The 22,975-nt window shown below is 45.8% G+C and overlaps 1 protein-coding gene across 1 annotated transcript in view; it reads left to right on the top strand.

Annotated features, from left to right (window-relative positions):
• Positions 1 to 17,305, top strand: part of NPDC1 (neural proliferation, differentiation and control 1) — a 54,556-nt gene extending 37,251 nt beyond the window's left edge. The window contains exons 3-9 of the mRNA XM_080991013.1: positions 4,954 to 5,037; positions 6,011 to 6,178; positions 7,539 to 7,605; positions 8,136 to 8,220; positions 8,692 to 8,771; positions 10,812 to 10,908; positions 12,422 to 17,305. Coding sequence (XP_080847139.1) covers positions 4,954 to 5,037; positions 6,011 to 6,178; positions 7,539 to 7,605; positions 8,136 to 8,220; positions 8,692 to 8,771; positions 10,812 to 10,908; positions 12,422 to 12,499 — 659 coding nt within the window. The 3' untranslated portion in view covers positions 12,500 to 17,305. The remainder of the gene's footprint in view (positions 1 to 4,953; positions 5,038 to 6,010; positions 6,179 to 7,538; positions 7,606 to 8,135; positions 8,221 to 8,691; positions 8,772 to 10,811; positions 10,909 to 12,421) is intronic.
• The last annotated feature ends 5,670 nt before the right edge of the window (positions 17,306 to 22,975 follow it).

A 22,975-nucleotide genomic window follows, 5' to 3' on the forward strand; every position in this document is an offset into this window, starting at 1 on the left:
ATTCATTTCGTCTGCCCTTCTTCTTTCGTCTGAATTTCTTCTTGCTTCCATTTCTGGGCTAACAATACTCTTGCCTCTGTTGTTGCATATAAGAACCTGTTCTCATTGTATCCAATCAGATCCTGTTATGGGAAACTTGTAAGCAGGATTTGAGCAGAAGACCCCTTTCCTCTCCCTTGGCTTCCAACAACTGATCTTCAGAAGCATCACTGCCTCATACTGTGGCAGCTGAGCAGAGCTGTTATGGCTACAAACCATCAATGACCCTCTCCTGCATGAATCTGTCCTTTACTTTTTTAAAGCTATCTAATTTGGCGGTTCGAATCCCCGCGATGGGGTGAGTTCCCATTGCTCGGTCCCTGCTCCTCCCAACCTAGCAGTTCGAAAGCACATCAAAGTGCAAGTAGATAAATAGGTACCACTCCGGTGGGAAGGTAAATGGCGTTTCCGTGCGCTGCTCTGGTTCGCCAGAAGCTGCTTAGTCATGCTGGCCACATGAACCGGAAGCTGTACGCCAGCTCCCTCGGCCAATAAAGCGAGATGAACGCCACAACCCCAGAGTCGGCCACGACTGGACCTAATGGTCAGGGGTCCCTTTACCTTTACCTTTAAGTTGGCAGCCATTACTGCCTCCTGTGGCACTGAGTTCCACAAAGGACTTTCTTTTATCTGTTCTGAATCTTCCAATATTCAGCTTCCACAAATTCTAGTGTTACAAGAGAGGGAGAGACACTTTTCTCTATCCACTTCACTTCACTTCACTGCGGTCCAACTCAATTCATTTCAACCAACTCCCAGAAAATAGCTGGTCAGCTGCTGGCGGACAATAGAGCATAAACTGCCCATTGGCCTGCTATTTACCTGAACCTGTAAAACTCAGTCTCAAACTTTTCCGTTCCAGCTGGCAGTGGGAGGGAAGGGATCTCAAGAAATCAAGACTTAAGTGTTGAGGACAGTATTGCCCATAGCTGTCAACTTACAGATTTGAAAATAGGGGACCAGCAGCCTCGAAAATAAGGGATCAGCAGCCAAAATAAGGGATTTTCCCGGCACAGGTATATTCAGCTTCTGAGCCCCTCCGAGCCAAAGGCAGAAAGCCCAGCCAGCAGTCAAACGAAGCCTCAAGCGGTGGTTCCCACAGTGCAGCAACCCGGCAAAGGGGATGCAGCAAGGAAAACCACTGTCACCTCTCCGCTGGGAAGCGCTGAGCAAAGGCGAGTCCCCAGGCAACGCGGCTGATTTGATCGGCACAAGGCTTGCAAGCTCCACCCCCCAGTTGTTCTTAGACTCCTTATTGGTTGAGCAACGCAGCCAAGCAACACAGTTGGAGCCTCACTCCTCCCTGGCAGGCAGGGAGGGCGGGAGAGGAGCTGCTTCCTTTGAAACCCGGGAAATTTAAGGGACATCATCAATAAGGGACAGCAGCAGGACACGGTGCTGGGATAAGGGAGTTTCCCGCCAAATAAGGGACAGTTGACAGCTATGGTATTGCCTGCTTCATGAGTGAAACTGATAAAACGGTTAAAATAAAGAGAGCCTTGCAGGCAAACACTTGATATCTAGGGAAAAGTGATGCAGGGGCCAACATCTAAGATGTTGGGTTGGTGGTGAGGGAAATGCAAGCTACAACTTCTCAGTCATGTTTTGAATCAGGACTTCATGTCAGTCTGGGCTGGGAGATATTGGTGGCCCTACAGGTGTTATTGACCAGTAGTCTGAGATGATGGGAGTTCAGCAGCAATTGGAGAGCTGCGGTTCCCCATCCCTGATGAAAGGATTAAGAACTAATGCCATGTAGTAGATTTTTCTTTTCTTTCCTTTTTTTTTTTTTGTAATCTGCTTTGTAATAAAACCTAAACCGGGAAGTATTTAAATTTTTTTAAATAAAATAAAGATTGAACAATAAGGGACAGAATAAACTGAACCTATTTCTGTCACTTGGAACTTTGTGGTTACTGATTTATTACGTTTTATTCTGGTATGTAAATTTGTTCCTTTATGTTTGGTTCTAGATATTCTCTTCAACCTTTGCTTTATTTTATTTGTCATCCGTTTTTGTATTTTATGTTTTATTATGATAAAAATATATGAGAAAAGCAATCGCAAAATAAAATAGATTGAGTATGAAGTTACAAGTCCCCAGTTCAAATCTTACCAAGTTGCTTTTGGCAAGTCTTCATTCTCCCTCTCTATCTCTCATCCTCTCCACCAGGAATAATATTAGTGGCCTACCTGCAAGGTGGCTATAATACATGTCAAATTCTTGGCAGAAGTCTACAGACAGCGTGGCAGCTTTCCCCCCAATCTGATGCCACCGCTGTGCTGGTTGGGCTGATGGGAATGATAGTCCAAAATATCTGGAGGGCAGATTGAAGGAATCATAGAATTGTAGAGGTAAAAGGAATGCCAGGGGTCATCTACTCTAACCCCCTGCAATGCAGGAATCTCAACACATGGTCCATCTAATCTGAAACTACCAGACCCTGCTTAGCTTTGAAAATGTGGTAGCAGTTTTCTTGCTCTACTACTAGGAGTAGGCTGGCATATATAGGCTTTTCTCATCTACACCATTAAAGGTAAAGGGACCCCTAACCATTAGGTCCAGTCGTGAGGGACTCTGGGGTTGAGGCTCTCATCTCGCTTTACTGGCCGAGGGAGCCGGCACACAGCTTCTGGGTCATGTGGCCAGCATGACTAAGCCGCTTCTGGTGAACCAGAGCAGCGCACGGAAACGCCGTTTACCTTCCCGCCGGAGCGGTACCTATTTATCTACTTGCACTTTGAGGTGCTTTCGAACTGCTAGGTTGGCAGGAGCAGAGACTGAGCAACGGGAGCTCACCCCGTCGCGGGGATTCGAACTGCTGACCTTCTGATCGGCAAGTCCTAGGCTCTGTGGTTTAACCCACAGCGCCACCCGCATCCCATCTACACTATTAGGGTGGTGTTTTTTGTTAAAGAAAACTGCTGGGAATGTGATGCCAAAGCCAGCTGGCTGCGCATGGTCTCCTTGACCCTCCCTCCACCATGCCAGCCCCCTCCCACACCCTGCGCACAAGAAACCCTGGCAATCATTCACTCTGATCTGAGGACGCTTAGCTCCTCCGGCGAACATCATAATTGCCTCTCAGGGAACTGCATCTAACTGAATTTGAAGAAGTGACCAGGAGGGGAGCAAGCGAGAGAGAGAGAGATCTACAATTCCATCCTTTCAAAGAAGCCTGGCTTTATATAATTCCTAGCAACATAGGAGACAACTCCCTAGGGGCTGAGGGGTCTTTGGCCCCCATAAAACATTTGAGGGGGCCATGGGCCCCCAAAGTTGACGGGCATTGCCATTGAAATGGTGTGTGTGCACTGCTTCATGTGATCAATTATGCAGGGCAGAGCTTACCTGCCCTCCCCTCCCCCATATTTTACTCAAGTTGTCCCCCCCCTGCCTGGCAGAGTGTGTCCAGTGTTGCCCTGGATTTTTTAGAAACTGAAAAATATTGTATTTTTAAAAATGGATAGTGTAATTTGTGAGTTTGGACCCATCATGGGAAAAATTGGGTGAAGTCACGCCAGTCCGCCATCTTGGTTTGGAATTATGTCCTAACATCAGTGAAGACTCCCACCTTAATGATCTTATTGAGTGGTGATCGAACCTATGCCAAAAAAATACCAGGTGAAGTAACACACACAACTTTGCCTCTGACTCTGCAATGGATATTTAATCATATTCACATTTAGATGTGCCACTGTCTTCCAGCAGCAAGATGACTAGACTTCAGTATGGGGGAAAGTCCAGTTCACATCCCCAAACCTCTGCCCCCAGCCTACCTCACAGGGTTGTTGCGAGGGTGAAATGCCACTAGCTGGGGGGGGGGGGAGAACAGGATGCAAACATGTCAGCCACAAGTCCAACAGCTGTTCGATTAGGGAAGAAACACAGCCAATCTTACTTTTAGCCTATTGTTGATTTTATAAATAAATTTTAATTAATTTTTACACATACTTTCCAGCATAATATCCTTTTAAACATCATTTCGAAATTTTTGGCTATCACAGCCTGAGACTTCCTTTAACCTTGACTGATGGTTTTCTAAAGTCTTTCTAATTATGCATTTTGTTACTGCTGTAGTTATTGCTATAAACTCAAATTCCCAGTACATCTATTCTTAATTCTCTTCACAATAATTTATAAATTGTTCCTTTTAGTGTTTGTATGTAGAAAGAAGGCCTTTCAAAGGCCAGCAGGAATAAGCGGGATTGTCAGACATGCCAAGATGTTAAAAGCCCCAGTTCCTTCAGTCTCAAGACTCTGATTAAGGTGTATTAAGGTGCTCCTCCACCTGCAGCTGCTGGGTGACCTTGGGCCAGTCACACTTAAGGTGTAAGGTGATTAAGGTGCTCCTCCACCTGCAGCTGCTGGGTGACCTTGGGCCAGTCACACTTAAGGTGTAAGGTGATTAAGGTGCTCCTCCACCTGCAGCTGCTGGGTGACCTTGGGCCAGTCACACTTAAGGTGTAAGGTGATTAAGGTGCTCCTCCACCTGCAGCTGCTGGGTGACCTTGGGCCAGTCACACTTCCGTGAAGTCTCTCAGCCCCACTCACCTCACAGAGTGTTTGTTGTGGGGGATGAAGGGAAAGGAGAATGTGAGCCGCTTTGAGACTCCTGAAGGGGAGTGAAAGGCGGGATATCAAATCCAAACTCTTCCTCTTCTTCTTCTTCTTCTTACGAAACTTCTTTCAACCCTACAAGGGATGTCAAGCTTATTGTTGGTTTTAATTATTATTTTTGAAGGTTTTGCATCTTTTAAAACTATTTTTACTGGTAATTATCGGTAAACCACTGTGAGGGTTTATTTTAAGCAGTTGTTTGGTCTATAAATTTATGAAATAATCTCTTGATAACTTTTCTTTGGATTTGTTGTCCCCCCCCCCCCCAAAATACCTTCTGTCTTCCTTCTTAGGGCGAGCCAGTGTTCCCAACCTAGAGGAAGAAGTTGATTTAGTGGCGGATGCGCTGTCCAAACAGAATAATGCTCTCCAGGATGGTAAGTCTCTCCTGCGGACCAGTTTCCACTCTACACATCTTGGATGAAAGATTAGGGTTGATACTTTCTTTCTTCTCGCATAGGGGGAGACCGTCCAGGGGTGCGTGTGGGTTGTCCTTCTGCATGAATTAATTTGTAAAGAAATATACAATAATAAGAGTACAGGTGAAACCCGAAAAATTAGAAAATCATGGAAAAGTTCATTTATTTCAGGAATTCAACTTGAAAGGTGAAACTAATATATGAGATCAACTCAGGACATGCAAAGCGAGATGTGCTTCTACTTCTCAGAGGTCCAATCTTGCTCTATTTGCAATCCTTGTTTTGCTGATTTTATTGAATATTCTCATTTTCTGATATTGTTAATTTGGTGTTTTCATCAGCTGTACGCCATAATCATCACAATTATAACAAATAAAGGCTTGACATATCTCGCTTTGCATGTCACGAGTCTGTCTCATATATGAGTTTCACCTTTCAAGTTGAATGACTGAAATAAATGAACTTTTCCACGATATTCTAATTTTTTGAGTTTCACCTGTAGAATCACGGCTTGACATATCTCGCTTTGCATGTCATGAGTCGATCTCATATATTAGTTTCACCTTTTAAGTTGAATTAGTGAAATAAAGGAACTTTTCCACAATATTCAAATTTTTCGAGTTTCACCTGTACATTCATTGGTAAAAAAGGAATATAGAACGGGATAGACAGGAAGTCCAAAGTGTTTGTAGATATATAATTTTGGAATAGTTTTTTGTCCTTGTTTCTTTTATTTAGGTATACAAACTTTGTATATAAACTTTGTATACATGCTGAAAATTATATTATAATAAGCCTTGTGATGTAATATGAAAATGTTTGCCGATGTAACATAAGAACGGTAATAAATAAATAAAACTCAAAAAAAAGAAGAAAAGAAAATCTTTCGCCCTCACCCCAACCTTTGTGGACATGTTATTGCCTTACACAGAAACCCCAGCCCCCACAGGCAAGCACCCCAGGATCGGTGCGTCGAAGTCAGTGTCCTCGCCAAAGGGACAGGCAAGACGCCCTCCTGCAACACCTTCCCTTCGCACAGAAGCAGTCAAAAGTACTCCAGTGAAAACCTCACTCTCGTCAAATGACGCTCTCATACTGGGTAAGCGATTCAGCAAGGCAACTGGGTGTTCCATATATGGCAGAATATAATATAACAATGGAAGACTATATCAATCCAAATTTCAAATGCACAGCAGTGAGGCAAATAGTTGTTTCCACTTGGGGGGGAGGGCTCCCCCTCCCACCACAGAGTTTTGGACCCAATCCGTGTGGAACTTAGGGAGCACTTCCAGAGTGCTTGGCTCACCACCGGAGGTGGATAAGAGGAATAATAAAGAAAGATGGGTTTGACTTGGTAGGGTCTCAGTTTATATCCTTTATTAACAATAGGAGAGCCTCTTCCACCTCAGTCGCAGGAGCCACTATGGAGACATTATCTTAACTCTTGAGATTGAAGCCATACCCTGTAGATGCGAGCTGAACCTAAAACGTAAAAGATTTTCCAAGTTTGTTTTGATGCCATGTGGGTGACTACGTATAAAACTTAACAGCTGGACATGCAGTTGTCTTGGAAGACAGCACTTTGTTTGGTTGGTTGTTTGTTTTAATTGTAATGAAGTTTGTAAAGAAAAATGTTTAATAATAATAATAATAATAATAATGATGTTGCTTTGTGTTGAATGATTGTGCTGAAAAGACACAATGAAGATAAATCAATTTAAACTCAACCACAGAGTTACAAAACTTGCTTAAATTGTCTGCTGAGGTGGAAAGGGCATCTCCAGCTGCCAGAAGTCCAATAGGGAGGGGACTCCTCTGATAATAATAATAATAATTTTTTATTTCTATCCCGCCCTCCCCAGCCGAAGCCAGGCTCAGCGCAGCTAACAACAATAAAAGTAACACAGCATTCTAAAATCAATTCATTCTAAATCAATTCAGAATCAAATTAATGGCAACCATTGGGCTAGAGTTCTATGAGGATTACAGAAGGAGAGAGGAGGTCAGACTGTGCCTTGGCCAAAGGCCTGGTGGAACAGCTCTGTCTTGCAGGCCCTGCGGACAGATGTCAAGTCCCGCAGGGCCCTAGTCTCTTGTGACAGAGTGTTCCACCAGATTGGGGCCACAGCCGAAAAAGCCCTGGCTCTGGTTGATCTCAACCACGAGAGAGTTCCACAGAACTGTCCCACAATGCTGAATGCACCACTGGTTGCTGATTTGCAGGTAGGGATTTTATGCTTCCACCTGCAATGAGGGGCAGTGTATGAACACTTATAACAAGGACAGTGTTTAAGCAAACAAATAAAATGCTAATGAAGAAAATAAAATCATAAAGGCTGGAAGTTCTTTGACAGTGCTTCACCTGCCATCATCCCAGGAGGTTACTGCTGGTTCCTTCCCTGCTTCCTTCCTTCCCTGGTGTGTCTCTATACAAACTTTCCACCTGTGTGTCTCTGCAGGGATGATAGTCGTGTGTACAGCTGCAGGAATCGCAGCTCTGGTGGTGGCAGCTGTGTGCTGGTGCAGGTAGGCCCATGCAAAACCTTTACTTGGCAAGAGGCCAGCAGTTTTATTTAGTGCTTCCCCCCACCTCCACCCCAAAACACCATTCTCGGGAACCACTAGGAGGGGTGTGGATGCAGGTATAATAACGCTAGAATGAGGAGCTGCTTAAGAGCAGCAACAACTGCAATTGTTTACTGCATTTGCATCCCACCATTTTCTCCACGGAACTCAAGGCGTCACCCATGGTTCTCCCCTTCTTCATTTATTCACTACAACAACCCTGTGAGGTAGGTTGGGCTGAGAGTGAACGAGTGGCCAAGTAGGGATTTGGACCCTGGTCTCTAAGCACTAAACAAGGCAGTCCTGTGTACCATTCTCTGCTGTAGTATCAAGTGCTGAAGGACGCTGAATGTTGCCCTCAAGCCCTTCTTATTGGCTTTTCAAAAGCGGGCCACTGTTGGTAACAGGCTAGATGGATTTCTCACCTGCTCCAGCAAGCTGCTGGTGTGTCTAATTATTTACTTGCTTTCCTCTTCTCCTCCTCTTCCTAGGCTGCAAAAGGAAATACGCCTTGCACAGAAAGCAGACTACCCAGTTCAGAAACTCCCGGGCCCTCCGTCGTATGACAAGATCTCAGTATGTCCTTTTCTCTTTGATGCCTGTTTGCTGGCTATGCACTAAACTTGATGCTCTTCACTGTTTGAAGGGAATGTGGGGGAAAACATTTGTATGCCTAATTCCAGGCAATAATGAGCCCCAGTTACCCAGCCATAGCAGGGGGTTGCCTTTGCATCTCTGTATCCTATACTGTTCTGGCCTCACAACCTTCCAAATACATCTCTGCTAGCAGGGGCAAGTCATTCTGCATGTTTCTGCACTGGATGCAGTTAATACAATTGATCCTGGGGCATAAGAATTACCTTCCCTAGGGAGGAGTCTGCACATTGCTTCCCTTTGTGAGCAGCTGCTGTGGACTTGGCTCCTTCTCAACAGGAAATGCTTGCCTGGACTGTGATGATTTCTGCATGCTCTTTTCTTCCAAACTCACTGCAACTTGGGCTAACTTGCAATGCTGTGTACACTGTGCCTGTTTTTCTCTCCCCAAAGCCTGGCGATAAGAAGTTGGCACAGAGTGCCCAGATGTACCACTACCAGCACCAGAAACAACAGATGCTCTCCATGGAGAAGTGAGTAGCACCATTATTCACCCATATTTTTAGCATTTTCTTCAGACTGCGGCTTCCACACACCTCGTGGCAACAAGTCTGCTTTATTAAAATACTTTTATCCCACTCTTCACCCTAAAAAAAGAGGGAAGTCCTCTTAGAGCAGCTCCCCAATGTCATTGATGAGACAATTCCCTGCCCCTCGGGCTTACAGTCTTAAAAAAAGGCATGATATAAGACAGAGAGGAATGGATTTGGATGAAGTAGGAAAAAAGCAAACTCAGTTAGGCCTCTTCCTTTCCATGCATGGTTCTGGGACTGGGTTCCTGTGGAGGGTGCATTTCAAAAACTTCTGCCCGAGAGAACTGGAACAGCCAGTCCACAACATTGCATCCACATCTTTAGTGTCTTTTTAATGTGGACTCACTTGGGAGAAGAAGAGGAGGAGGAGGAGTTTGGATTTGATATCCTGCTTTATCACTACCTGAAGGAGTCTCAAAGCTGCTAACATTCTCCTTTCCCTTCCTCCCCCACAACAAACACTCTGTGAGGTGAGTGAGGCTGAGGGACTTCAGAGAAGTGTGACTAGCCCAAGGTCACCCAGCAGCTGCATGTGGAGGAGCGGGGAAGCGAACCCGGTTCACCAGATTATGAGTCCACAGCTCTTAACCACTACACCACACTGGCTCTCTACATTCCTTTGGCCTATGTGATGTGGCCTCTGGCTCAGATAGCCTTTTTAAAAGCTTAGGTCAGCCTCTCCCCAACCCAGCAAGCCTCCAAACTGCAGCTTGCACCAACTCCTGCTAGCTAGCACAGCCATGCTGGGTAGGAGGTGCAGTTAAAACACCTGAAAGGTACTAGGTTGGGGAAGGCTGGTTGGATTTTGGGAAGATTCAGGGCAAAAGAAAGTGCTTATTTACACATCACATAGTTAAATTATGGAACTCCCACAGGAGGAAGGGATGGCCACCAGCTTTGGGCACCAGGCAAAAACATTTATCTTCTTGCAGACCTTTGACCAATTAAACAATATGTTTGGTTTTTTTAATGGGGGAGGGTATTGTTTTTGTTATTATGCTATGTGTTTTTGCATTGTAAACCACCCTGTAATCTTTGGATGAAGGACAGCATGGAAATTAATAATAATAATAATAATATTTCCATGCTGTCCTTCATCCAAAGATTACAGGGTGGTTTACAAATAATAATAATAATAATAATAATAATAATAATAATAGCAATGCTCCTGAATAACAGTTGCTGGAAGCCACAGAAGGGGCAGAGGGCTCTTGTGCTCAGGTCTGGCTTGTGGGTTTCCCACAGGCATTTGGGTAACCAATGGGAGGACAGGATGCTGGCCTAAGTGGGCCCCCTTTGGCGCGATCCAGCAGGGCTCATCTTGGGTTCTTATATGACAGCTTTTGGAAAGGTATAGTTAAATTGATGGAAGGTCTGTGTATACACCTGAAAATTGCCAAGTGCCTTCTTCTGTGTTCAGAGACAGGGCACTTTTGAGTACCAGGTGCCAAGGTCAAGGAGGGGGGGACAGGGGGAGCGGGGAGGAGTCTCGCTTTATTACCTGCTTGCCAAACTTTATCCTTGGTGGCTCCAGTTAGAAGTGAAACACTGGACCAGGTGCCCTGTGGGCTGACCCGGCAAGGCCAGGTGAGTTTCCCCAACACACCTAGCCAAGTTTCAGAAACGTGTCACGTCAGAGTGCCAGAGTTCTGCAGATGGCTAAGTTTGGAACTGCAGCTTTTGATACTCCAGGGTTTCAACACAGGGCTTTTTTTAAACCTGGGAGTGGCTCCAGCTAACTCCTGGAGCTTCTGAACCACCACCACCACCCCACCCCAACATTTTGGCTCTGTGTGTGTGGAGTCATAGAATCATAGGACTGGGTCAGAAGGGACCCAAAGGGTCCTGTAGCCGAACTCTGTGTGGAGAGTGGGTTGGGTGTTCTGAACGGGTGAAAGGCAGCGGTGTGCCTGTATGTGTGTGCTGCACTTTCTCCCTTCCTGCCCTGCCACCATCTCACCTCCTCCACCCCATCAATAGGAATAAAGAGGAGGCCAAAGTTCCAGAATCTGCATCATCGGATGAAGAAAACGAAGATGGAGACTTCACCGTCTATGAGTGCCCAGGCCTTGCTCCTGTGAGTGTTTCCTCTTCCACGCACCAGAGTGCCCTTGGCCCTCTGACAGCTTTTCTTACTCTTTATGTGTGCTTCTTGATAACTAAGTTCTGCTTGTTTTATTGAGTAATGGTTCACACACTCAAATTAGGATAGATTATTGTTGTTGCACTTAACCCACACCTCCAATCAGAGTTGGAAGTGGCCGGAGGTTCCTGCACTTACCCAGAGTTCAGTTTCCTTGGAAGGAGAATCAACAGAAACATTGGTGTCTTTAGGAAACATGGTTTTATTTACGGGTATATACAACCTGGGACGCGGGTGGCGCTGTGGGTTAAACCACAGAGCCTAGGACTTGCCGATCAGAAGGTCGGTGGTTCGAATCCCCGCGACGGGGTGAGCTCCCGTTGCTCGGTCCCTGCTCCTGCCAACCTAGCAGTTCGAAAGCACGTCAAAGTGCAAGTAGATAAATAAGTACCGCTCTGGCGGGAAGGTAAACGCCGTTTCCGTGTGCTGCTCTGGTTTGCCAGAAGCGGCTTAGTCATGCTGGCCACATGACCCAGAAGCTGTACACCAGCTCCCTCGGCCAGTAAAGCGAGATGAGCGCCGCAACCCCACAGTTGGCCACGACTGGACCTAATGGTCAGGGGTCCCTTTACCTTTACAACCTGAGCATAGGATGGAGGGGCTCACAGTATCGGTGCCCCAGCAGATCTTGCTACTTCATTAGGTTTCCAAGTCACAGCTTTGGGGTCCAGCACAGAGCAAGGTGTGCCTCAGTCTCCCCAGCTTCCAGCATCAACCCTAACTCACTCACACAACTCTCAACCCCTCCCACTTAGCCTGTTGTCCTCAGGAAAGGCACACCCATTTGTCTCTATGGCAACAGAGCTCACTCTTTCAAGATGTGAATGATGAGTAGTACTTAGCTGACCTGCTAAGGCCATCACTATGAAAAAGAAACTGATTTGGCAGTTTCTCTTTTGTAGAACATAGCTGCACAGATAAAGGATTGCAGGTTTGGGAAGGAATTGAATTCACAGACTAATAATTATTAATACAGGTGATTCCTCAATTATATGAGGGTTGTGTTCCAGGGTTCCCTCATAAACCCTCAGTCCTCCACCCAGGCAAGCCAGAGCCAGGATTGCAGTTTAAGGACACCTTCCACCCAGGCAGAAGTCCTTGTGGAGAGCGTAGAGCAGGACTGGTGAGGGGGAATGGCCTCAGAAAAGGGGATTTGAACCCTTGGCTCCCTGGTCTGGTCTTCTAACCACACGCTGGCTCTTGAAGGAGAACGCCAAGTCTTGCTCTATTGTGATAGAGCATTTCATTTGTGTGTAAGAAAGATGTCTCTTGAGCTCTTCCAGTTGAACAGTGTAGGGCAGTAGATCTTTAAAAGAAAATGCTGAAAAAACTGGGGGTTGGGGGAGAAGATGACTAAAAATTATTGAGGCAATTAATTTTTCCTGCTTTTCACATCTTCTCTCTTATCTCCCCCCCCCTCACCTGTGCCACCCTGGACTCAACGCAGACTGGTGAAATGGAAGTGAAGAACCCTCTTTTTGACGACTCCTCGCTGCACTCCCCACCCACCAAGTTGCACCCATGACCTCTGGCCGAGCATGTTGTGGACTGTGTCTGCCGAGCCTTATGTGTAGGAATGTCCCAACCTGCCGACATCCTCACTACCTAAAGAGAGAGTCTCCTTTGCAACACCTCCAGATGCCCGAATGTGCATCTCCCCTCCCCCCTCCCCACGCCAACAAATGAATCTCTGAAATGAATGCACATTATTGGCTTCTGGGGAGGGCGGGTGGGGGGGCTTCACTCTTCAGCTCTTCATTGCTACCACTGCAACCCCCAACTCCTCTTAGATACAACAACCTAGCACTATTTAGATGATTGGGCACATGAATTGTTTGGGGGGGGGGAGGAAATGCCTATTTGCTGTTTTGTTGACTGGGGTGGGGGCGGAGTGTGAGAGAAGGAAGGGGAGTTCCCTGACTTTCTCACCCACCCCCAAGCTCCTGCAAAGGGTCCTTGTCCTGGAGGCCAAGTCGTCTTGTCAGCCCTCAGAGCAAAAGCCCGAAATGAGAATCCACCCAGCATAAAATGCTATAAATCTTTTTTGAATCCAATGGTGTCATCCCTCCAATTTGTAATATATAAAAATACATGCGGATATACCTTGCAGTTCTTTATTTGAGCAGTATGGTTGGGGGATCGTGGCCCTTCCACCCCAACTTTCTGTATTTTGTGAAGATTGAAAGGGAAGTTTGACCCTCCTACCCAATAGTACTCCTAGGACATTAAAATGCCCATTTTAAAGGTGGGAAGGGGGACAAACTAAGGCAGAAGGATAACGGCATTCATGATAGTGAAACAATTTCAAATCACTTCTGGGCTTTTCTCTGCCAGGCAGTTGGGTCCTCAGCTGTTGGGTTGTGATCTACAGCAAGGTCCAAACCCATCCTAGGATGAGTTATGGTCCCTTTGAGAAGCCTATCTACATGCCAAAAATAAAACGTTTTTAATGCCCCTTTAACACTCAGGATGTCTCCCTTCCAAATAAAACTGGGAATTGTAGTTTTAAGACTGCTGAGAATTCCAGAGGTTCCAGCTCTTCTGTGCAGAACTGTGGTTCACAAGATTTCGTTCATTATCATGGCCATGTTGTGGGATAAAGAAAATTGTGAAGGAAAGGGAGAGTTGACGCAAGTGGAACAGCTTTAAAACATAACAGTGCAATCCTGGGTGCATTTACCCAAAAGTAAGCTTTGTTGCACTGATGGGACTTTCTCCCAAGCTTGGGACTGTGCCCTTAAAGTCATCAAATCACTGTGCTTTAATTGTAGCACTGGGGGCAGGGAAAGCACTGCATCTGGTCTTCACAGATTGCCCCACCTGGTGCTGCAAGGGGGCAAGGGGTGGCCGTGGCAAAGATGCGTTCCCTTTAGAGTCTAGAGAACCCACCCTGCTAGCAAGAGGAAAAAGTTAAAGGCCCAGTTCAAAGGTGCCTGGCTGGGCATTTCAGACTGCCAGGGGTAGGAGTGTTCCAGCCTATGGGCCTTAGCAGGAACCAAATAAAACATACTGGTGTTCACAGGGGGTTCCTTGGGTTTAGGCGCAGTGGTTCTCAACCTGTGGGTCCCCAGATGATGTTGGACTACAACTCCCATCATCCCTGAGCTCTGGCCTTGCTAGCTAGGGGTGAGGGGAGTTGTAGTTCAACAACATCTGGGGACCCACAGGTGGAGAAAGGCTGGAGGGGGTTGCCAAGCTGGCCAGTGCTGGGTGTCTGTGCGCTGGGTGTCCAGTGGTCAGGCTGGACCAAGATGTTCTGAGGCAAAACAGAAAATCTGCCCCAGAGAGGAGCAGGTGGGAACGTGGATGTGGGGTGGTTGGGCAACAAGCAGAGGGGGAAGTGAGATGGGCGCTCCTCAGGAGCCCTGATCTGCCACCCATCCAAGCTGTCCCCACCCTGCTGCCTGAGGGGCCTGCCCCATTGAACCTCATGAGCAGGCTGGCCCTGACAGCAGTGCAAATTTGCTGCCCCAAACATTGGCTTCTTTCCCCCTCTTTCACCACACAGTAGTGCTGACCTCCCTGTTTCTGCCCTAGTTGACAACAGGGGTGACAACTTCTGTTCTATTGCTTTTCTTCTACCCCACTAACCCCTAGTACCGCCAGGGCATCTAACTGACGAGAGATACCCCTGTCATTCTTTGTGATAAGTGAGAGATTATTGGCAGGGGGCTGGGTGGGTGGGTGTGTCCTTGGTAAGATCACTTTTGCAGCTAGTTCTGCCAAGAGCAGGTCCACTGTGGCTTCTGAAGCAGCTGGAGACCCCTTTGTTTTGTACGCAGGGGCTCCAGGTTAAAATCGCATAGCATTGTGGGTCCAGTAAGGCTGGGAATGACCCACGTGCGAAGCCCTGGACAGCCTCTGCTGCCAGTCAGTGTAAGTCGTGCTGAGCTAGATGGAATCAGGGTCTGAGTCAACTGTTTCTGACAATCATGCCCCTGGGCTGCACAAGAACCAAAACGGAACTATTCCTCGTGGGTTTGGGGTGGAGCCAAGTGCTTCTAATAGTTCAAACCTCAACCCCTGATTTTTTTGCGGGGAGGGGATTTTCTAATGCTGATTCTGAGACACTTAAAAAAACCCAACAACAATTGAAAACACAATTTTTGAAAGTTTTCCCTCTCCTAATTTGCTGAACAGAGGAAGGATGAGGTTCCTAACTTTGGGGTAACTCCATTGTTTTGCATTAAGAGAAGATTGGGGTGAGAGAAACCTCAGTTCATAGAGTAGCCTTTGTAAACCAGATGCATTGGACTACATGCTGGGATGGCTCAGTTGGTAGAGCATGAGACACTTAATCTCATGGTTGTAAGTTCGAGCCCCACCATAGGGTAAAATATTCCTGCATAAAGAGTTGAGCCTGGATAGATTCTTAAAATCAGACACGAGATAAAGAGAGCCTCATATATCCAAACCTGTTTTATGTTTTATTTCCCCTGGTCCGAAGGCATTCCTGAACAACAACATCAGGAACCTATGGCCCTTTAAAATTTTGCCCCAGTCATGAGGTCTAGAAACTTGGGTTTCTTAATTTTATTTTAATGCTTAGCTGGTTGGCATGGGGAAGGAAGCAATGCTTGAAACAGGAGTGTACCTCTACAATTCTGACCCAAGGAACCTTGAATATCGTCTTACTCAAAGCCTTCTAAGACTCATGCTTCATTTGCAGTGCAGAGGCATTTAGGGAGCTTTGCCAAATGTGTATCTGAGGTTCAACACGTGTGTGTGTGTGTGTGTGTGTGTGTGTGTGTGTGTACACATATATAGCCATGTCTGTGGTTTCCTCCCACCTGCTATGGCTGCAGAGTCTGAGCCCGTGGAATGACAGACAAGATCTACCGGGAAAAGAGATGGCAAATTTATACAATTTTAAATGCACAAAATTGGAAGAGATCTGATGTTCCGCAACCTCTTTCCTTGGAAGCCCCTTTCGCGAGAGAATCCACAGCTCCTTCTGTAGCTGCTGGACTGATGTTTAGTTCAGGTGTTTAAAATATACAGTTGCTGGTTATCCCTTGTATCCCTTGTACAGTGTAAGAGAGCCACACTGTTAAACTGCAGAAGGGATTGGAAATTGTCGTGGAAATGTATTGATGGGGGGGGGGTTAGTATAAAGTTATCTGAAGGTAATACACCAAGAAAACCCGTGGGGTCTTATATGCAGCCTTCATTGATTTGAAGACTGCCTTTGATTCAATTTCACGACTCTGGGCCAATTTGAATACATCCAGTATAGATAAAAGATTATTATTTTTGATTAATGGCCTATATAAAGATACTGTGTTGTACGTAAGATCCTCCACAAATGGCCAACTCATAGGTCCTGTACCAGCCACCAAGGGGGTTAAACAAGGCTGCATTTTAGCCCCAGCTTTATTTAACCTATATATCAATGACATGGTTAACAGCTTGACATCTCCGGAGTTCCACGCTCCTAAATCGGCCACAAAACCAATCTCAGTGCTCTTACACGCTGATGATGCGGTCCTCCTATCCCGAACAAAAATAGGCCTTTAAAGGTTGATAGGAGAATTCTCAGCATATTGCGGAAGAGAACAGCTGGTGGTAAACTATCAGAAAACCAAAGTCACGGTTTTCGCAAGGAAACATATCACATAGCTGGAGCACGGACAATCACCCAACAGAGCAGGTTAAAGCCTTTAAATACCTGGGCATAGTCTGAGGGTCAGCCATCTTGTGAATCTTAAAAAATCCCCCCCCCCATGCCCCCATAGCATCTTTGGGACAGTCCCTTCTGCTTTCTATTGCTTGGCTTTGAATTTAGCAAAGTACTCTTTAACTTATTTCCCATCATGACAGCCCTGCAAAGTAGGGCACTGTCTCCAAGTTATAAGTTGCCTGAGGCTATACGGCTCGCTGGCGTTTGAACCCAGACTGTGTAGCTCAGAGTCTTAACTGTAGCTGTGGGGCACTCAGGTTCCTAAATCATAAAGTGAGAGAAGGAAGGGATCCTTGATTGTATGCTAACCTTTTTTATAGCTCTACAGTATTAAATATCCTGAGCACACACACTGCTATTGAGAAGCCTCTGCAGTCTACCTGCTCCTTGTTTTGGCATGTGGAAAGAGCTTCAAAAGGCGCGCGCGCGCACACACACACACACACACACACACACACACACACACACACACACTGAGTCTTACTGGCTATGCCCAGGGTGGGGGGTGGAGATATCCAATTTCTCTGATTTATTTCTCTCTTCTTATTCTGTTACATGTGACTCCTCCAAACTAATTTCATTGTATGGACTGTGCTTAGTGTTACTTTAAAGAAGGGGAAGTTTTATTAAAGGACTAAATTTCAAACCAAATCTTGATTTCCTATTCTTTCTTAACCCACTCGCACTTATAAGATAAGCTGGTTTCTAGGTCTTTGGTTTAAAGGGCATATTTAAGGAAGTATGTTGGATTTCCATATTGGGGGGACTGGACTCTCTTCTGCCTTGATTTCGATTGCCAAGTGATCTTTGTGCCCAAGAGGAGTCTGGGAAATGATTACAGAGTGCACCTTTGGGTCATGTGAAGGCCTAGTGCCGACTATAATATACAGGATGCTTTTATCTAACCATTTTGAGCTCTTGGGGTATCGATGGAAACTGCTTGTGTCTTCTGCCATCGAGACATAGGTTGAGTTTCAGTATCAGATGAGGCAGGTTAGACACCTGGCCCAGGTAGCATCCGATGGGAACGTGGGCAGCAATGATGATGATGATTTCATATATTTTTAGCCTGCAGTTTGGGGCATTAATGCTTCAAAATGCAAATATTGCTGTAAAAATGTTGCATTCAAATAACAGCAGCAGTCATTTAAATTCTTTAAATATAACACCTGTACAGTTACCACTCAGATAAGGAATTTGGAGTTTAGGCAAAGCTGCGTTTTACCACTTGTCTTTGGCCTTTATACAGTCACCAGGTCACCATTGTGGGGGGATGAAGGCAACCACAGGAAGGAAACAAAGTTCACCTGAAGCTATCTGTGGTACTGCAACTCCTAACTTGCCTTGCGCAGTGATATCTGACTAATGTTATGGCCAGCCATAATGTAGATTTCCCTTCTCTGTCCAATGCCGCTAGCTGCTAATAATAATAAAAATTGTTTGTTTGTTTATTTCCTATCCCACCTTTTTCTCTGAGGAGTTTAAGCTGATACATATGGTTCCTCCCCACTCCTCATGTAATCCCCACAACCACCCCGTCTTTTAAAACAAGACTTTTCCCCCATACCATTGCCACAGTTCCCACTCCCTCCCCCCACTCACCCCTCTTTCCCTCCTCTCTTTTCTTCTTCCTTTTCCCATCCTTCCTCTTCCTCCTCTCTTTTTCTCTCCCCCCTCCCTCTCTCCATCCCCCCTCCCCCTCCCCCTCTCTTTAAAGGAAACATATACACACACTCATATCACCGTTGAGTGTGTATTACCGCTGATATTACTCTACTATCTCTCCTTCTCTCTCTTTCAGCTCTCTTTTTGTCTCTCTTTCTCCCTTCTATTTTACTCCAATTTCCCTTCTCTCCCCCCCCCGCCTCTCCCCCTTTTCTCCTTCTTCCTTTTTCTCCCTTCACCCTTTACGTATAGCCTATTTGTCTGGTTCTGTTTCTGAACGCATTCCTAACCCCACCTTCCACCTTAACTGGACTCCAGTACCCCTTTTGTGTATATTCAACCCCCTCCTAAACACACATTTCCCCTCCCCACCCCCCACCCCCGATCTCTCGCATCTCTACCTGCTAACCCCCCTCCCTTTATATGAACTGTCTGTCCGTTAGTCTACCCATCTCTGCTTACCTGCCCTCCCGCTCTGGCGGCACCACTGAGGCAACTACGGAAACCCCAGAGAGGTTCTTAAAACACAGGCTAGAAGTGACACAAATGACCATCTAGTCCAAACGCTCTGTAAAAGCCACCTGTCAACAACGCCTGATCAGCTCAGCAACCCAACGGCACCCAGGAACCACCACAGCCACAACTCCTAACCACCACACGCCCTACTCCAAGAGGATGCCAAGCAGACCTGAAACCAAAACCATTTAATCACCACAACAACCCTGGGAGGCAGGTTAGGCTGAGAAGCAGTGACTTGGCCCCCCAAGGTCACCCAGTGAGTTCCACGGCTGAGTAGGCATTTGAACCCTGGTCTCCCCCAGGCCCTAGTCTGATGCTCTAACCACTCTTTCAGGGATCACCAAGCCACGTGTTTTAGAGCACAGCACCAGTCATCACTAATAATTGACATTGCTTGCTGGGGCTGATGGAAGTTTGAATGCAGCACATCTGGAGAGCTGCCCCTGAACTGTATGCATCAATGGCTCTCCAGGGAGACATTCACCTGGAAAGCACAGGTATTCCCCAATCTGCATTTTCAAAGCACTCTCCCTTCAAAGCTCTCTTGAATATTTCTTTGCAGATACGATAATCTTTATTGTCATTGTCCCATACAGAACAACGAAATTGAAAAAATCTACATCAGACATTCACAAACCAACAAGCCTGCTATCCCAGCTATCCCAGCCTGGTTAACCCCCTAAAAACTCTGATATCCCATAACTGAATACAATATACTCCCAAAGAGACTACCTTACACTGCGTTTAAAACCAAAATCGCATTTGGATAGAAACTGTTTCTCAGGCGGCCGGTCCGAGTCTTTATAACCCTGTACCTTCTTCCAGAAGGCAGAAGCTGAAAGAGATCATTTCCGGGGTGCGCACTATCCTGTGCTATCTCTGCAGCTTTCTTATGGCACCTGGAAGCGTAGATTTGATCCAAGGTGGGAAGAGTGCACCCAATTATTCTCTCCGCAGTCTTTACAACCTTGGACAGCACTGTTTTTCCCCTGACTGTGCAGCTCCCAAATGACACACAGCTTCACAACCCTTAAGAACTGTAGAACTTCTAGAAAACAATATTAAGACTGTCAAAAATGTATAACTTGCTCCTAGAATGGCGTACAAAGGATGAACAGGTTAAATTGATTATGATAAACTGGGCAAAGGACTTAGGACATAACATACAAATGGCAGATTGGGAGAGGCTATGGAGAACAGAACTGAAATTCACAGCATGTTGTATGCTGAAAGAAAAATACAGTGGTACCTCAGGTTACATACGCTTCAGGTTACATACGCTTCAGGTTACAGACTCCGCTAACCCAGAAATAGTACCTCGGGTTAAGAACTTTGCTTCAGGATGAGAACAGAAATTGTGCTCTGGCGGCACGGCGGTAGCGGGAGGCCCCATTGGCTAAAGTGGTGCTTCAGGTTAAGAACAGTTTCAGGTTAAAAACGGACCTCCGGGTCAACTTAAGTACTTAACCCAAGGTACCACTATATGAAAATGACTCCTACTAAGTAATCTAAAATGTATAGAACAAGCTCCAATATTTGTTGGAAGTGTAAAGAAAAGGAGGGTACCTTTTATCATATGTGGTGGTCATGTAAGATAACAAAGTCTTTTGGGGAATTGATATACAATAAATTGAAAAAAATGTTTAAAATAACATTTGTCAAAAAGCCTAAAAAAAACCCTAAAGCTTTTTTACTAGGAATTACAGGTTCCGACATCCCAAAAGACCAGAAAATACTGTTTATGTATGTGACAACAGCTGCAAGGATGCTACTAGCCCAAAGATGGAAAGAACCAACAGTTCAGACTAGGAAAGAATGGCAAGCCAAACTGCTGGACTATGCAAAACTGACTTGGGAGACTCAAGAATCAAGAAGATAATGACTTTAAAAAAGAATGGGGAAAATTCGTAACTTACTGAGGAGGCCTTTGTAAACAAATAAAAACATTAGCTGGACTTGTAACTTGTAAAGAAACGAAAGACCTAGATAATTCAGAGAGATTAAAAACTGTGGAGAACGTAATGATAGGTAGTCTTAGGGAAATTATTTTAAGGACCCATGCAGGGGATGAGGGGAAGTCACGACATTCAGAGAATCTCATATATGGATATGCTAAAAGTTTTTTCCTCATTATTTTAAATTTGTTCTTGTAAAAACTAAAAAAAATATAAAAAATTTAAAGAACTATAGGAGAAGTTTGTGCCCTGTGGGTTAGGATAGTCTAAGAGATAGTGACTGGTCCAAGGTCACCCAGTAAGCTTTATAGCTGAACAAGGATGAGAACATGGCTAGCCTAGCCAAACACCCTGAATCTCCACCAGCATCCCCACAACCCAGCCTGATGGGTTCCGATGTTTTGATCAAATAGATGTAAAGGTCTAGAGAGCTGAATAAAGCCCCAGCCAGCACAGGTATGCTCCCACCAGCCCCAGTCTCATAGGAATGATGGGCACTGTAGCCCCAAACAGCTGTAGGGCGCCATGTTGAGGAACACAGATCAATTCTGTAGGGTTGGGAGATCTCTTTGGGAAGGGGTGGAACAGGTACTAGGGTCTTACATTTGGCTGCAGGCTCCTTTGAAGCTGCCAATAATCTGTTAATGTCCCATTTGTTTTGGTGGATGCTTGAACTAAGAAGATATTTCCAGCCATTGGGTGGAGCAAGTGAACCATGCATTCTGCAATTGAATGTTACGGTTGGCGCTTCATACCACACCTAAGTCATACTGTAGGACTCCCTTCCATAAGGTGCAGCTTTGAAAAGAGTGTCCTCCCCCTTCCCCCTCCCCATTCTTAAAGGTAAAGGTAAAGGGACCCCTGACCATTAGGTCCACTCGTGGCCGACTCTGGGGTTGCGGCGCTCATCTCGCTTCATTGGCCGAGGGAGCTTGGCCAGCATGACTAAGCCGCTTCTGGCAAACCAGAGCAGCGCACGGAAACACCCTTTACCTTCCCGCCGGAGCGGTGCCTATTTCTCTACTTGCACTTTGACGTGTTTTCGAACTGCTAGGTGGGCAGGAGCAGGGACCGAGCAACAGGAGCTCACCCCGTGGCGGGGATTCGAACTGCCGACCTTCTGATCGGCAAGTCCTAGGCTCTGTGGTTTAACCCACAGCGCCACCCGCGTCCCATCCCCATTCAATACGATACGATACGATACCTTTATTGTCATTGTCCCTTGCGGAACAATGAAATTGAAAAACTACATAAAACTACTACAAAACTACATAAAACTACTACAAAACTACATAAAACATTCAAAACCCCCTAAAAACTCTAAAACCCCATTTTAAAATACACTATACTACAGAGACCCCTTATGCTGCGTTTAGAACCAGAACTGCATTAGCGTAGAAACTGTTTCTCAGGCGGCTAGTCCTGGCCTTTATAACCCTATACCTTCTTCCAGAAGGCAGAAGCTGGAAGAGATCATTTCCAGGGTGCGTATATCATGTATTCTTATATATATCATGTATATCACTTATATATATATATCTTATATATATCATGTATTCTTATATATATATTCTTACTCCTTCATTAAATTATCTACCCATGGCTACAAGTCAACAAGGCATGGAGAAGCCACACAGAAGATTTTCTCCCTCATAGCACTAGAACTTGTGGACATCCAAGGAAGCTGATTGTTGGAAGATTTGGGACAGAGGAAAGAAAGTCCTTTTACATGCACCACACAGTTAAACTATGGCGATCACTCCCACAGGAAGCAACTGTGTCCATGGAGATGGATGGCTTTAAAAGAGAACTGAGCAAATGTGATGAGGGATATTGATCAAAGGCTCCTGGCCACAATGGCTACGTTCTGCCTCCATTGTCTGAGACAACAATACTTCTGAATACCAGCTGCTGGAATGAGCCTCAGGACGGGAGAGAGTGCTTGTTCACAGATCCTGCTTGTGGGGTTTCCTAGAGGCAGCTGGCTGGCCAACAGGCGCCTCTAAGATGCTGGACTAGAGGGCCACAGGCCTGATCCAGCCTCAGGACTCTCTTTATGTTCGTATTGCTGCATGCCCCCTAGATTATTGGAGGCAGTACGTCAACTGCTGGAGTTCACAGTCAGGAGGCCAGTGTTGCGCTCATGCCTGACTTCATTAATTAATTCATTAAAATATCTACA

The sequence above is a fragment of the Podarcis pityusensis genome (assembly GCF_964106645.2).
Source record: "Podarcis pityusensis genome assembly, chromosome: Z".
NCBI lineage: Eukaryota > Metazoa > Chordata > Lepidosauria > Squamata > Lacertidae > Podarcis > Podarcis pityusensis.